Below are 14,869 nucleotides of genomic sequence, written 5' to 3'. Positions count from 1 at the left end.
GTAAATATTTAAGGAGTTATGGCATTTTAAAGTTTGCATTAATTCATGCCTAAAAAAACTGATCACAAAACATAGCTAAAAACGTCGAAAAGTGAATATTTAAGGAGTTATGGCCATTTTAAAGTTTCATTAATTCATGCCTAAAAAACTGATCACAAAACATAGCTAAAAACGCCGAAAAGTGAATATTTAAGGAGTTATGGCCATTTTAAAGTTTTCATTAATTCATGCCTAAAAAACTGATCACAAAACATAGCTAAAAACGGCGAAAAGTGAATATTTAAGGAGTTATGGCCATTTTAAAGTTTTCATTAATTCATGCCTAAAAAAACTGATCACAAAACATAGCTAAAAACGCCGAAAAGTAAATATTTAAGGAGTTATGGCCATTTTAAAGTTTGCATTAATTCATGCCTAAAAAACTGATCACAAAACATAGCTAAAAACGTCGAAAAGTGAATATTTAAGAAGTTATGGCCATTTTAAAGTTTTCATTAATTCATGCCTAAAAAACTGATCACAAAACATAGCTAAAACGCCGAAAAGTGAATATTTAAGGAGTTATGGCCATTTAAAGTTTTCATTAATTCATGCCTAAAAAACTGATCACAAAACATAGCTAAAAACGCCGAAAAGTGAATATTTAAGGAGTTATGGCCGTTTTAAAGTTTTCATTAATTCTAGCTTAAACACTCATCACAAAACATAGCTAAAAACGCCGAAAAGTGAATATTTAAGGAGTTATGGCCATTTTAAAGTTTTCATTAATTCATGCCTAAAAAACTGATCACAAAACATAGCTAAAAACGCCGAAAAGTGAATATTTAAGGAGTTATGGCCATTTTAAAGTTTTCATTAATTCATGCCTAAAAAACTGATCACAAAACATAGCTAAAACGCCGAAAAGTGAATATTTAAGGAGTTATGGCCATTTTAAAGTTTTCATTAAGTCTAGCTTAAAAAACTGATCACAAAACATAGCTAAAAGCGCCGAAAGTGAATATTTAAGGAGTTATGGCCATTTTAAAGTTTTCATTAATTCATGCCTAAAAAACTGATCACAAAACATAGCTAAAAACGCCGAAAAGTGAATATTTAAGGAGTTATGGCCGTTTTAAAGTTTTCATTAATTCTAGCTTAAACACTCATCACAAAACATAGCTAAAAACGCCGAAAAGTGAATATTTAAGGAGTTATGGCCATTTTAAAGTTTTCATTAATTCATGCCTAAAAAACTGATCACAAAACATAGCTAAAAACGCCGAAAAGTGAATATTTAAGGAGTTATGGCCATTTTAAAGTTTTCATTAATTCATGCCTAAAAAACTGATCACAAACATAGCTAAAAACGCCGAAAAGTGAATATTTAAGGAGTTATGGCCATTTTAAAGTTTTCATTAATTCATGTTTAAAAAACTGATCACAAAACATAGCTCAAAACGCAGAAAAGTGAATATTTAAGGAGTTATGGCCATTTTAAAGTTCTCATTAATTCATGCCTAAAAACTGATCACAAAACATAGCTAAAAACGCCGAAAAGTGAATATTTAAGGAGTTATGGCCATTTTAAAGTTTTCATTAATTCATGCCTAAAAAACTGATCACAAAACATAGCTAAAAACGCCGAAAAGTGAATATTTAAGGAGTTATGGCCGTTTTAAAGTTTTCATTAATTCTAGCTTAAACACTCATCACAAAACATAGCTAAAATGCCGAAAAGTGAATATTTAAGGAGTTATGGCCATTTTAAAGTTTTCATTAATTCATGCCTAAAAAACTGATCACAAAACATAGCTAAAAAACGCCGAAAGCTGAATATTAACGGAGTTATGGCCATTTTAAAGTTTTCATTAATTCATGCCTAAAAAATTGATCACAAAACATAGCTAAAACGCCGAAAAGTGAATATTTAAGGAGTTATGGCCATTTTAAAGTTTTCATTCATTCTAGCTTAAAAAACTGATCACAAAACATAGCTAAAAACGCCGAAAAGTGTATATTTAAGGAGTTATGGTCATTTTAAAGTTTTCATTAATTCATGCCTAAAAACTGATCACAAAACATAGCTAAAAACGCCGAAAAGTGAATATTTAAGGAGTTATGGCCATTTTAAAGTTTTCATTAATTCATGCCTAAAAAACTAATCACAAAACGTAGCTAAAACGCCGAACAGTGAATATTTAAGGAGTTATGGCCATTTTAAAGTTTTCATTAATTCATGCCTAAAAAACTGATCACAAAACATAGCTAAAAACGCCGAAAAGTGAATATTTAAGGAGTTATGGCCATTTTAAAGTTTTCATTAATTCATGCCTAAAAACTGATCACAAAACATAGCTAAAAACGCCGAAAAGTAAATATTTAAGGAGTTATGGCCATTTTCATTAATTCATGCCTAAAAACTGATCAAAAAATATAGCTAAAAATGCCGAAAAGTGAATATTTAAGGAGTTATGGCCATTTTAAAGTTTTCATTAATTCATGCCTAAAAAACTGATCACAAACATAGCTAAAACGCCGAAAAGTGAATTTTTAAGAAGTTATGGCCATTTTAAAGTGTTCATTAATTCTAGCTTAAAACTGATTACAAAACATAGCTAAAAACGCCGAAAAGTGCATATTTAAGGAGTTATGGCCATTTTACAGTTTTCATTAAATTATGCCTAAAAAACTGATCACAAACATAGCTAAAAATGCCGAAAGTGCATATTTAAGGAGTTGTGGCCATTTTAAAGTTTTCATTAATTCATGCCTAAAAAACTGATCACAAAACATAGCTAAAAACGCCGAAAAGTGCATATTTAAGGAGTTATGGCCATTTTACAGTTTTCATTAAATTATGCCTAAAAACTGATCACAAAATATAGCTAAAAATGCCGAAAAGTGAATATTTAAGGAGTTATGGCCATTTTAAAGTTTTCATTAATTCATGCCTAAAAAACTGATCACAAAACATAGCTAAAACGCCGAAAAGTGAATATTTAAGGAGTTATGGCCATTTTAATTCATGCCTAAAAAACCGATCACAAAACATAGCTAAAAATGCCGAAAAGTGCATATTTAAGGAGTTATGGCCATTTTACAGTTTTCATTAAATTATGCCTAAAAAACTGATCACAAAACATAGCTAAAAACGCCGAAAAGTGAATATTTAAGGAGTTATGGCCATTTTAAAGTTTTCATTATTTCATTCCTAAAAAACTAATCACAAAATATAGCTAAAAACGCAGAAAAGTGAATATTTAAGGAGTTATGGCCATTTTAAAGTTTTCATTAATTCATGCCTAAAAAACTGATCACAAAACATAGCTAAAAACGCCGAAAAGTGAATATTTAAGGGGTTATGACCATTTTAAAGTTTTCATTTAATCATGCCTAAAAAACTGATCACAAAACATAGCTAAAAACGCCGAAAAGTAAATATTTAAGGAGTTATGGCCATTTTAAAGTTTTCATTAATTCATGCCTAAAAAACTGATCACAAACAAAGTGAATATTTAAGGAGTTATAAAGTTTTCATTAATTCATGCCTAAAAAACTGATCACAAAACATAGCTAAAAACGCCGAAAAGTAAATATTTAAGGAGTTATGGCCATTTTAAAGTTTTCATTAATTCATGCCTAAAAAACTGATCACAAAACATAGCTAAAAACGCCGAAAAGTGAATATTTAAGGAGTTATGGCCATTTTAAAGTTTTCATTAATTCATTGCCTAAAAAACTGATCACAAAACATAGCTAAAAACACCGAAAAGTGAATATTTAAGGAGTTATGGCCATTTTAAAGTTTTCATTAATTCATGCCTAAAAACTGATCACAAAACATAGCTAAAAACGCCGAAAAGTAAATATTTAAGGAGTTATGGCCATTTTAAAGTTTTCATTAATTCATGCCTAAAAAACTGATCACAAAACATAGCTAAAATGCCGAAAAGTGCATATTTAAGGAGTTATGGCCATTTTACAGTTTTCATTAAATTATGCCTAAAAACTGATCACAAAACATAGCTAAAAACGCCGAAAAGTGAATATTTAAGGAGTTATGGCCATTTTAAAGTTTTCATTATTTCATTCCTAAAAAACTAATCACAAAATATAGCTAAAAACGCAGAAAAAGTGAATATTTAAGGAGTTATGGCCATTTTAAAGTTTTCATTAATTCATGCCTAAAAAACTGATCACAAAACATAGCTAAACACGCCGAAAAGTGAATATTTAAGGAGTTATGGCCATATTAAAGTTTTCATTAATTCATTCCTAAAAAACTGATTACAAAACATAGCTAAAAACGCCGAAAAGTGAATATTTAAGGAGTTATGGCCATTTTAAAGTTTTCATTAATTCATGCCTAAAAAACTGATCACAAAACATAGCTAAAAACGCCGAAAAGTGCATATTTAAGGAGTTATGGCCATTTTACAGTTTTCATTAAATTATGCCTAAAAAACTGATCACAAAATATAGCTAAAAATGCCGAAAAGTGAATATTTAAGGAATTATGGCCATTTTAAAGTTTTCATTAATTCATGCCTAAAAAACTGATCACAAAACATAGCTAAAAATGCCGAAAAGTGCATATTTAAGGAGTTATGGCCATTTTACAGTTTTCATTAAATTATGCCTAAAAAACTGATCACAAAACATAGCTAAAAATGCCGAAAGTGCATATTTAAGGAGTTGTGGCCATTTTAAAGTTTTCATTAATTCATGCCTAAAAACTGATCACAAAACATAGCTAAAAACGCCGAAAAGTGAATATTTAAGGAGTTATGGCCATTTTAAAGTTTTCATTATTTCATTCCTAAAAAACTAATCACAAAATATAGCTAAAAACGCAGAAAAGTGAATATTTAAGGAGTTATGGCCATTTTAAAGTTTTCATTAATTCATGCCTAAAAAACTGATCACAAAACATAGCTAAAAACGCCGAAAAGTGAATATTTAAGGGGTTATGACCATTTTAAAGTTTTCATTTAATCATGCCTAAAAAACTGATCACAAAACATAGCTAAAAACGCCGAAAAGTAAATATTTAAGGAGTTATGGCCATTTTAAAGTTTTCATTAATTCATGCCTAAAAAACTGATCACAAACAAAGTGAATATTTAAGGAGTTATAAAGTTTTCATTAATTCATGCCTAAAAAACTGATCACAAAACATAGCTAAAAACGCCGAAAAGTAAATATTTAAGGAGTTATGGCCATTTTAAAGTTTTCATTAATTCATGCCTAAAAAACTGATCACAAAACATAGCTAAAAACGCCGAAAAGTGAATATTTAAGGAGTTATGGCCATTTTAAAGTTTTCATTAATTCATTGCCTAAAAAACTGATCACAAAACATAGCTAAAAACACCGAAAAGTGAATATTTAAGGAGTTATGGCCATTTTAAAGTTTTCATTAATTCATGCCTAAAAAACTGATCACAAAACATAGCTAAAAACGCCGAAAAGTAAATATTTAAGGAGTTATGGCCATTTTAAAGTTTTCATTAATTCATGCCTAAAAACTGATCACAAAACATAGCTAAAAACGCCGAAAAGTGAATATTTAAGGAGTTATGGCCATTTTAAAGTTTTCATTAATTCATGCCTAAAAAACTGATCACAAAACATAGCTAAAAACGCCGAAAAGTGAATATTTAAGGAGTTATGGCCATTTTAAAGTTTTCATTATTTCATTCCTAAAAAACTGATCACAAAACATAGCTAAAAACGCCGAAAAGTGAATATTTAAGGAGTTATGGCCATTTTAAAGTTTTCATTAAGTCATGCCCTAAAAACTGATCACAAAACATAGCTAAAAACGCCGAAAAGTAAATATTTAAGGAGTTATGGCCATTTTAAAGTTTTCATTAATTCATGCCTAAAAAACTGATCACAAAACATAGCTAAAAACGCCGAAAAGTGAATATTTAAGGAGTTATGGCCATTTTAAAGTTTTCATTAATTCTAGCTTAAAAAACTGATCACAAAACATAACATAGAGTTATGGCCATTTTAAAGTTTTCATTAATTCATGCCTAAAAAACTGATCACAAAACATAGCTAAAAACGCCGAAAAGTGAATATTTAAGGAGTTATGGCCATTTTAAAGTTTTCATTAATTCTAGCTTAAAAAACTGATCACAAAACATAACATAGAGTTATGGCCATTTTAAAGTTTTCATTAATTCATGCCTAAAAAACTGATCACAAAACATAGCTAAAAACGCCGAAAAGTGAATATTTAAGGAGTTATGGTCATTTTAAAGTTTTCATTAATTCATGCTTAAAAAACTGATCACAAAACATAGCTAAAAACGCCGAAAAGTGAATATTTAAGGAGTTATGGCCATTTTAAAGTTTTCATTAATTCATGCCTAAAAAACTGATCACAAAGCATAGCTAAAAACGCCGAAAAGTAAATATTTAAGGAGTTATGGCCATTTTAAAGTTTTCATTAATTCATGCCCTAAAAACTGATCACAAAACATAGCTAAAAACGCCGAAAAGTAAATATTTAAGGAGTTATGGCCATTTTAAAGTTTTCATTAATTCATGCCTAAAAAACTGATCACAAAACATAGCTAAAAACGCCGAAAAGTGAATATTTAAGGAGTTATGGCCATTTTAAAGTTTTCATTAATTCATGCCTAAAAAACTGATCACAAAACATAGCTAAAAACGCCGAAAAGTGAATATTTAAGGAGTTATGGCCATTTTAAAGTTTTCATTAATTCATGCCTAAAAAACTGATCACAAAGCATAGCTAAAAACGCCGAAAAGTGAATATTTAAGGAGTTATGGCCATTTTAAAGTTTTCATTAATTCATGCCTAAAAAACTGATCACAAAACATAGCTAAAAACGCCGAAAAGTGAATATTTAAGGAGTTATGGCCATTTTAAAGTTTTCATTAATTCATGCCCTAAAAACTGATCACAAAACATAGCTAAAAACGCCGAAAAGTAAATATTTAAGGAGTTATGGCCATTTTAAAGTTTTCATTAATTCATGCCTAAAAAACTGATCACAAAACATAGCTAAAAACGCCGAAAAGTGAATATTTAAGGAGTTATGGCCATTTTAAAGTTTTCATTAATTCATGCCCTAAAAACTGATCACAAAACATAGCTAAAAACGCCGAAAAGTAAATATTTAAGGAGTTATGGCCATTTTAAAGTTTTCATTAATTCATGCCTAAAAAACTGATCACAAAACATAGCTAAAAACGCCGAAAAGTGAATATTTAAGGAGTTATGGCCATTTTAAAGTTTTCATTAATTCATGCCTAAAAAACTGATCACAAAACATAGCTAAAAACGCCGAAAAGTGAATATTTAAGGAGTTATGGTCATTTTAAAGTTTTCATTAATTCATGCTTAAAAACTGATCACAAAACATAGCTAAAAACGCCGAAAAGTGAATATTTAAGGAGTTATGGCCATTTTAAAGTTTTCATTAATTCATGCCTAAAAAACTGATCACAAAGCATAGCTAAAACGCCGAAAAGTAAATATTTAAGGAGTTATGGCCATTTTAAAGTTTTCATTAATTCATGCTTAAAAAACTGATCACAAAACATAGCTAAAAACGCCGAAAAGTGAATATTTAAGGAGTTATGGCCATTTTAAAGTTTTCATTAATTCATGCCTAAAAAACTGATCACAAAACATAGCTAAAAACGCCGAAAAGTGAATATTTAAGGAGTTATGGTCATTTTAAAGTTTTCATTAATTCATGCTTAAAAAACTGATCACAAAACATAGCTAAAAACGCCGAAAAGTGAATATTTAAGGAGTTATGGCCATTTTAAAGTTTTCATTAATTCATGCCTAAAAAACTGATCACAAAGCATAGCTAAAAACGCCGAAAAGTAAATATTTAAGGAGTTATGGCCATTTTAAAGTTTTCATTAGTTCTAGCCTAAAAAACTGACCACAAAACATAGCTAAAAACGTCAAAAAGTGAATATTTAAGGAGTTATGGCCATTTTAAAGTTTTCATTAATTCTAGCTTAAAAAACTGATCACAAAACATAACATAGAGTTATGGCCATTTTAAAGTTTTCATTAATTCATGCCTAAAAAACTGATCACAAAACATAGCTAAAAACGCCGAAAAGTAAATATTTAAGGAGTTATGGCCATTTTAAATTTTTTATTAATTCATGCCTAAAAACTGATCACAAAACATAGCTAAAAACGCCGAAAAGTGAATATTTAAGGAGTTATGGCCATTTTAAAGTTTTCATTAATTCATGTCTAAAAAACTGATCACAATATTCACGCCGAAAAGTGAATATTTAAGGAGTTATGGCCATTTTAAAGTTTCAATTAATTCATGCCTAAAAACTGATCACAAAACATAGCTAAAAACGCCGAAAAGTGAATATTTAAGGAGTTATGGCCATTTTAAAGTTTTCATTAATTCATGCCTAAAAAACTGATCACAAAACATAGCTAAAAACGCCGAAAAGTGAATATTTAAGGAGTTATGGCCATTTTAAAGTTTTCATTAGTTCCTGCCTAAAAAACTGATCACAAAGCATTGCTAAAAACGCCGAAAAGGGAATATTTAAGGAGTTATGGCCATCTTAAAGTGTTCATTAATTCATGCCTAAAAAACTGATCACAAAACATAGCTAAAAACGCCGAAAAGTGAATATTTAAGGAGTTATGGCCATTTTAAAGTTTTCATTAATTCATGCCTAAAAACTGATCACAAAACATAGCTAAAAATGCCGAAAAGTGAATATTTAAGGAGTTATGGCCATTTTAAAGTTTTCATTAATTCATGCCTAAAAAACTGATCACAAAACATAGCTAAAAACGCCGAAAAGTGAATATTTAAGGAGTTATGGCCATTTTAAAGTTTTCATTAATTCATGCCTAAAAACTGATCACAAACATAGCTAAAAATGCCGAAAAGTGAATATTTAAGGAGTTATGGCCATTTTAAAGTTTTCATTAATTCATGCCTAAAAAACTGATCACAAAACATAGCTAAAAACGCCGAAAAGTGAATATTAAGGAGTTATGGCCAATATTTAAGGAGTTATGGCCATCTTAAAGTGTTCATTAATTCATGCCTAAATAACTGATCACAAAACATAGCTAAAAACGCCGAAAGTGAATATTTAAGGGGTTATGGCCATTTTAAAGTTTTCATTAATTCATGCCTAAAAAACTGATCACAAAACATAGCTAAAAACGCCGAAAAGTGAATATTTAAGGAGTTATGTCCATTTTAAAGTTTTCATTAATTCATGCCTAAAAAACTGATCACAAAACATAGCTAAAAAGTGAATATTTAAGGAGTTATGGCCATTTTAAAGTTTTCATTAATTCATGCCTAAAAAACTGATCCCAAAACATAGCTGAAATCGCCGAAAAGTGAATATTTAAGGAGTTATGGCCATTTTAAAGTTAAAAATAGCTAAAAACGCTGAAAAGTGAATATTTAAGAAGTTCTGGCCATTTTAAAGTTTTCATAATTCATGCCTAAAAAAATTGATCACAAAACATAGCTAAAAACGCCGAAAAGTGAATATTTAAGGAGTTATGGCCATTTTAAAGTTTTCATTAATTCATGCCTAAAAAACTGATCACAAAGCATAGCTAAAAACGCCGAAAGTGAATATTTAAGGAGTTATGGCCATTTTAAAGTTTTCATTAATTCATGCCTAAAAAACTGATCACAAAACATAGCTAAAACGCCGAAAAGTGAATATTTAAGGAGTTCTGGCCATTTTAAAGTTTTCATAATTCATGCCTAAAAAAATTGATCACAAAACATAGCTAAAAACGCCGAAAAGTGAATATTTAAGGAGTTATGGCCATTTTAAAGTTTTCATTAATTCATGCCTAAAAAACTGATCACAAAACATAGCTAAAAACGCCGAAAAGTGAATATTTAAGGAGTTATGGCCATTTTAAATTTTCATTAATTCATGCCTAAAAAACTGATCACAAAACATAGCTAAAAACGCCGAAAAGTGAATATTTAAGGAGTTATGGCCATTTTAAAGTTTTCATTAATTCATGCCTAAAAAACTGATCACAAAACATAGTTAAAAACGCCGAAAAGTGCATATTTAAGGAGTTATGGCCATTTTAAAGTTTTCATTAATTCATGCCTAAAAAACTGATCACAAAACATAGCTAAAAACGCCGAAAAGTGAATATTTAAGGAGTTATGGCCATTTTAAAGTTTTCATTAATTCATGCCTAAAAAACTGATCACAAAACATAGCTAAAACGCCGAAAAGTGAATATTTAAGGAGTTCTGGCCATTTTAAAGTTTTCATAATTCATGCCTAAAAAAATTGATCACAAAACATAGCTAAAAACGCCGAAAAGTGAATATTTAAGGAGTTATGGCCATTTTAAAGTTTTCATTAATTCATGCCTAAAAACTGATCACAAAACATAGCTAAAAACGCCGAAAAGTGAATATTTAAGGAGTTATGGCCATTTTAAAGTTTTCATTAATTCATGCCTAAAAAACTGATCACAAAGCATAGCTAAAAACGCCGAAAAGTGAATATTTAAGGAGTTATGGCAATTTTAAAGTTTTCATTAATTCATGCCTAAAAAACTGATCACAAAGCATAGCTAAAAACGCCGAAAAGTAAATATTTAAGGACTTATGGCCATTTTAAAGTTTTCATTTTAAAGTTTTCATAATTTCTAGCCTAAAAGCCAGATCACAAAACATAGCTAAAAACGCCGAAAAGTGAATATTTAAGGAGTTATGGCCATTTTAAAGTTTTCATTAATTCATGCCTAAAAAACTGATCACAAAACATAGCTAAAAACGTCGAAAAGTGAATATTAAGGAGTTATGGCCATTTTAAATTTTTATTAATTCATGCCTAAAAACTGATCACAAAACATAGCTAAAAACGCCGAAAAGTAAATATTTAAGGAGTTATGGCCATTTTAAAGTTTTCATTTTAAAGTTTCATAATTTCTAGCCTAAAAGCCAGATCACAAAACATAGCTAAAAACGCCGAAAAGTGAATATTTAAGGAGTTATGGCCATTTAAAGTTTTCATTAATTCATGCCTAAAAAACTGATCACAAAACATAGCTAAAAACGCCGAAAAGTGAATATTTAAGGAGTTATGGCAATTTTAAAGTTTTCATTAATTCATGCCTAAAAAACTGATCACAAAGCATAGCTAAAACGCCGAAAAGTAATATTTAAGGACTTATGGCCATTTTAAAGTTTTCATTAATTCATGCCTAAAAAACTGATCACAAAGCATAGCTAAAAACGCCGAAAAGTAAATATTTAAGGACTTATGGCCATTTTAAAGTTTTCATTTTAAAGTTTTCATAATTTCTAGCCTAAAAGCCAGATCACAAAACATAGCTAAAAACGCCGAAAAGTGAATATTTAAGGAGTTATGGCCATTTTAAAGTTTTCATTAATTCATGCCTAAAAAACTGATCACAAAACATAGCTAAAAACGTCGAAAAGTGAATATTTAAGGAGTTATGGCCATTTTAAATTTTTTATTAATTCATGCCTAAAAACTGATCACAAAACATAGCTAAAAACGCCGAAAAGTGAATATTTAAGGAGTTATGGCCATTTTAAAGTTTTCATTAGTTCTAGCCTAAAAAACTGACCACAAAACATAGCTAAAAACGTCGAAAAGTGAATATTTAAGGAGTTATGGCCATTTTAAAGTTTTCATTAATTCTAGCTTAAAAAACTGATCACAAAACATAGCTAAAACGCCGAAAAGTAAATATTTAAGGAGTTATGGCCATTTTAAATTTTTTATTAATTCATGCCTAAAAACTGATCACAAAACATAGCTAAAAACGCCGAAAAGTGAATATTTAAGGAGTTATGGCCATTTTAAAGTTTTCATTAATTCATGTCTAAAAAACTGATCACAAAACATAGCTAAAAACGCCGAAAAGTGAATATTTAAGGAGTTATGGCCATTTTAAAGTTTTCATTAATTCATGCCTAAAAAACTGATCACAAAACATAGCTAAAAACGCTGAAAAGTGAATATTTAAGGAGTTATGGCCATTTTAAAGTTTTCATTAATTCATGACTAAAAAACTGATCACAAAACATAGCTAAAAACGCTGAAAAGTGAATATTTAAGGAGTTATGGCCATTTTAAAGTTTTCATTAATTCATGACTAAAAAACTAATCACAAAACATAGCTAAAAACGCCGAAAAGTGAATATTTAAGGAATTTTGGCCATTTTAAAGTTTTCATTAATTCTAGCTAAAAAAAACTGATCACAAAACATAGCTAAAAACGCCGAAAAGTGAATATTTAAGGAGTTATGGCCATTTTAAAGTTTTCATTAATACATGCCTAAAAACTGATCACAAAACATAGCTAAAAACGCCGAAAATTAATATTTAAGGAGTTATGGTCATTTTAAGGTTTTCATTAATTCATGCCGAAAAGTGAATATTTAAGGAGTTATGGCCCTTTTAATGTTTTCATTAATTCATGCCTAAAAAACTGATCACAAAACATAGCTAAAAACGCCGAAAAGTGAATATTTAAGGAGTTATGGCCATTTTAAAGTTTTCATTAATTCATGCCTAAAAAATTGATCACAAAACATAGCTAAAACGTCAAAAAGTGAATATTGATGGAGTTATGGCCATTTTAAAGTTTTCATTAATTCATGCCTAAAAAACTGATCACAAAACATAGCTAAAAACGCCAAAAAGTGAATATTTAAGGAGTTATGGCCATTTTAAAGTTTTCATTAATTCATGCCTGAAAAACTGATCACAAAACATAGCTAAAAACGCCGAAAAGTGAATATTTAAGGAGTTATGACCATTTTAAAGTTTTCATTAATCCTAGCTTAAAAAACGCCGAATCTCAATATTTAGGAGTTATGGTCATTTGAAAAACTGGACGGACAGATAGAAAGGGGTGTCTAAATAATGTTACTCTCAGAATGTATGGGATGTCCTAACAAGGTTTTGTTTATATGAATATATTTAAGTATTTTCTTGCAAATATTATCTATCGTAAACGCCGACTATTCAATGTCCTTGGTGTCATTCCTTGGTAAATTGAGCACTCCATACATACGAATGCAAAATCCCTTTTTATGCATTGGCAATTGGAAATTCCCAAATGTTTCTATGTATGAATAACCTCAGAATGCAGGTAAAATAGGAAATTGCAGACGTCGCGACAATAAGAATAAACAAAAATTACACACTTTCCAAAACACTGTCATAAATAGCGAATTATAAAAAACAACGTCATAAACTAATTGCAATACCTGGTTGGCTTGCGCAAATTTCATTTTAACAACAGGAAATGGTCAGGTACAAGCTGAGAACTATCCTTTCATGGCATTCCACTATAAATAGCAATCCACACAATTGGTGACAAGCATTAGACTCGCAGCAGTGAAAGTGAAAACATTTCGAAATTCTTTCCACGAAACGAAAAAAATCATGGAACAATATAACTCCAGCCGCTCAACCAATCTCTTCTTGGACCCCCTCTACACATCGCTGACACAAGAATTGTCATTGGAAAGTTTGGGACCGACAACGATTTCATCGACCCAACTAAATCCGCAAAACATCGATCAAATTGTCGAAATGGAAATGAAACGCATTCAGGAGAACATCGCCCGTAAAGAGGCACAGTATGTGGAACAAATGTTGGTCGAAAATCCAATTACATTTGAAAGACGCAACAACGTCACTGTGCTAAGAAAGGCAACCTCGGACAGCTCATTATCACCCGAACAACAACGGTTGCAGCAGCAACGTGCCGATGCATGTCGACGTTCTCGCTACAACAACAAAGTGAAAAAAGCCAAGTCGAAATATCGCCACAAATACATTTCCCAGAAACTCCAGCAAAGCAGTCAGATGCTGAATTGTATTAAGGATCTAATTGCCGAGGCTGAAAGTCATTTACTCGCCCAAGGATTGCACAAAGAGAAGCTGCATCAATTGCGTTCGAATTATGGCATTGAAAGGCCAGCAAATATTGTTCGTGTTGACGTCAATGCAGTAGATTTTGTTTTGCCAACGGAGCCATGAGTTTCGAACTTGTGTGCGGGTGTGTTTGTGATTCGTTAATTGATTATGTTATTAGATTTGGTAATAAAATTATTTTTAGTTAGATTGTGATAATAGGATTAAGCGAAAATAAAATTAATAAATACAAAATTAAATTAAATGCATTATTATTTTTTTAATTTAGTGATTGCAGGGAAATTGATTAATTGTTATTTGGCAAAAAAAGAAAACGGGTTAAAATGTGAACGTTTAAAGGGTAATTTTTTAAGACAGTTCACTTCCTGCGGAAGTCATAAATCAATGACCTCATTTTTAAAGTAACTACTTATAAAACAGCAAACTCACCCCTTATTTTAGTTGGAAAAAAATGAAACCCCATTTGTTCCTCTTTAGACTAGTGATAATTTGTATTCAATTTCACCACACTCTACCTTTTGTTTTAATATTTTGTTCGCCTGAAAAGAAAGGTTAACATTTTTATTAAAAAAAAATTACAAAGCAAAATAAGTAAAAAAAGAGTTAAGTTCGAACTTTTGAAACGCTCCACTATGAGGTAAAACACATTTAACAAGTTAGAAATAATTAGTCGCTTTTGTAAACAGATTTATATCCTCCGCCCATATCCGTTTATGAAAATAAATTTTGACTTTTGACTCCCGAAGGAGTGGGCCAATATTTTCCATGTCGTATCCAACCTATGTCAGATATAAATATTACAACGTGCCAGACTATACTACTGCATACAGGGTGAGATAACAAATCTGCAACAAAGTCAAACGCTATACTTTTTACATATTTTTTTTTTCTAATTTTATTGAATGAAAGCAAAAAAATTTCAGAA

General features: G+C 30.0%; 1 protein-coding gene across 1 annotated transcript; it reads left to right on the top strand.

Annotated features, from left to right (window-relative positions):
- Nucleotides 1–13,449: 13,449 nt before the first annotated feature.
- Nucleotides 13,450–14,049, top strand: LOC101890048 (protein sisterless A-like). Its single transcript, XM_005187320.4, has one exon. It carries the CDS (start codon nt 13,450–13,452, stop codon nt 14,047–14,049), a length of 600 nt encoding a protein of 199 aa, XP_005187377.2.
- Nucleotides 14,050–14,869: the final 820 nt, after the last annotated feature.

This window comes from Musca domestica, unplaced genomic scaffold (genome assembly GCF_030504385.1).
Source record: "Musca domestica strain aabys unplaced genomic scaffold, Musca_domestica.polishedcontigs.V.1.1 18, whole genome shotgun sequence".
NCBI lineage: Eukaryota > Metazoa > Arthropoda > Insecta > Diptera > Muscidae > Musca > Musca domestica.
Note: the sequence above shows the minus strand (reverse complement) of the source record. Positions and strands in the feature narration are given on the sequence as shown.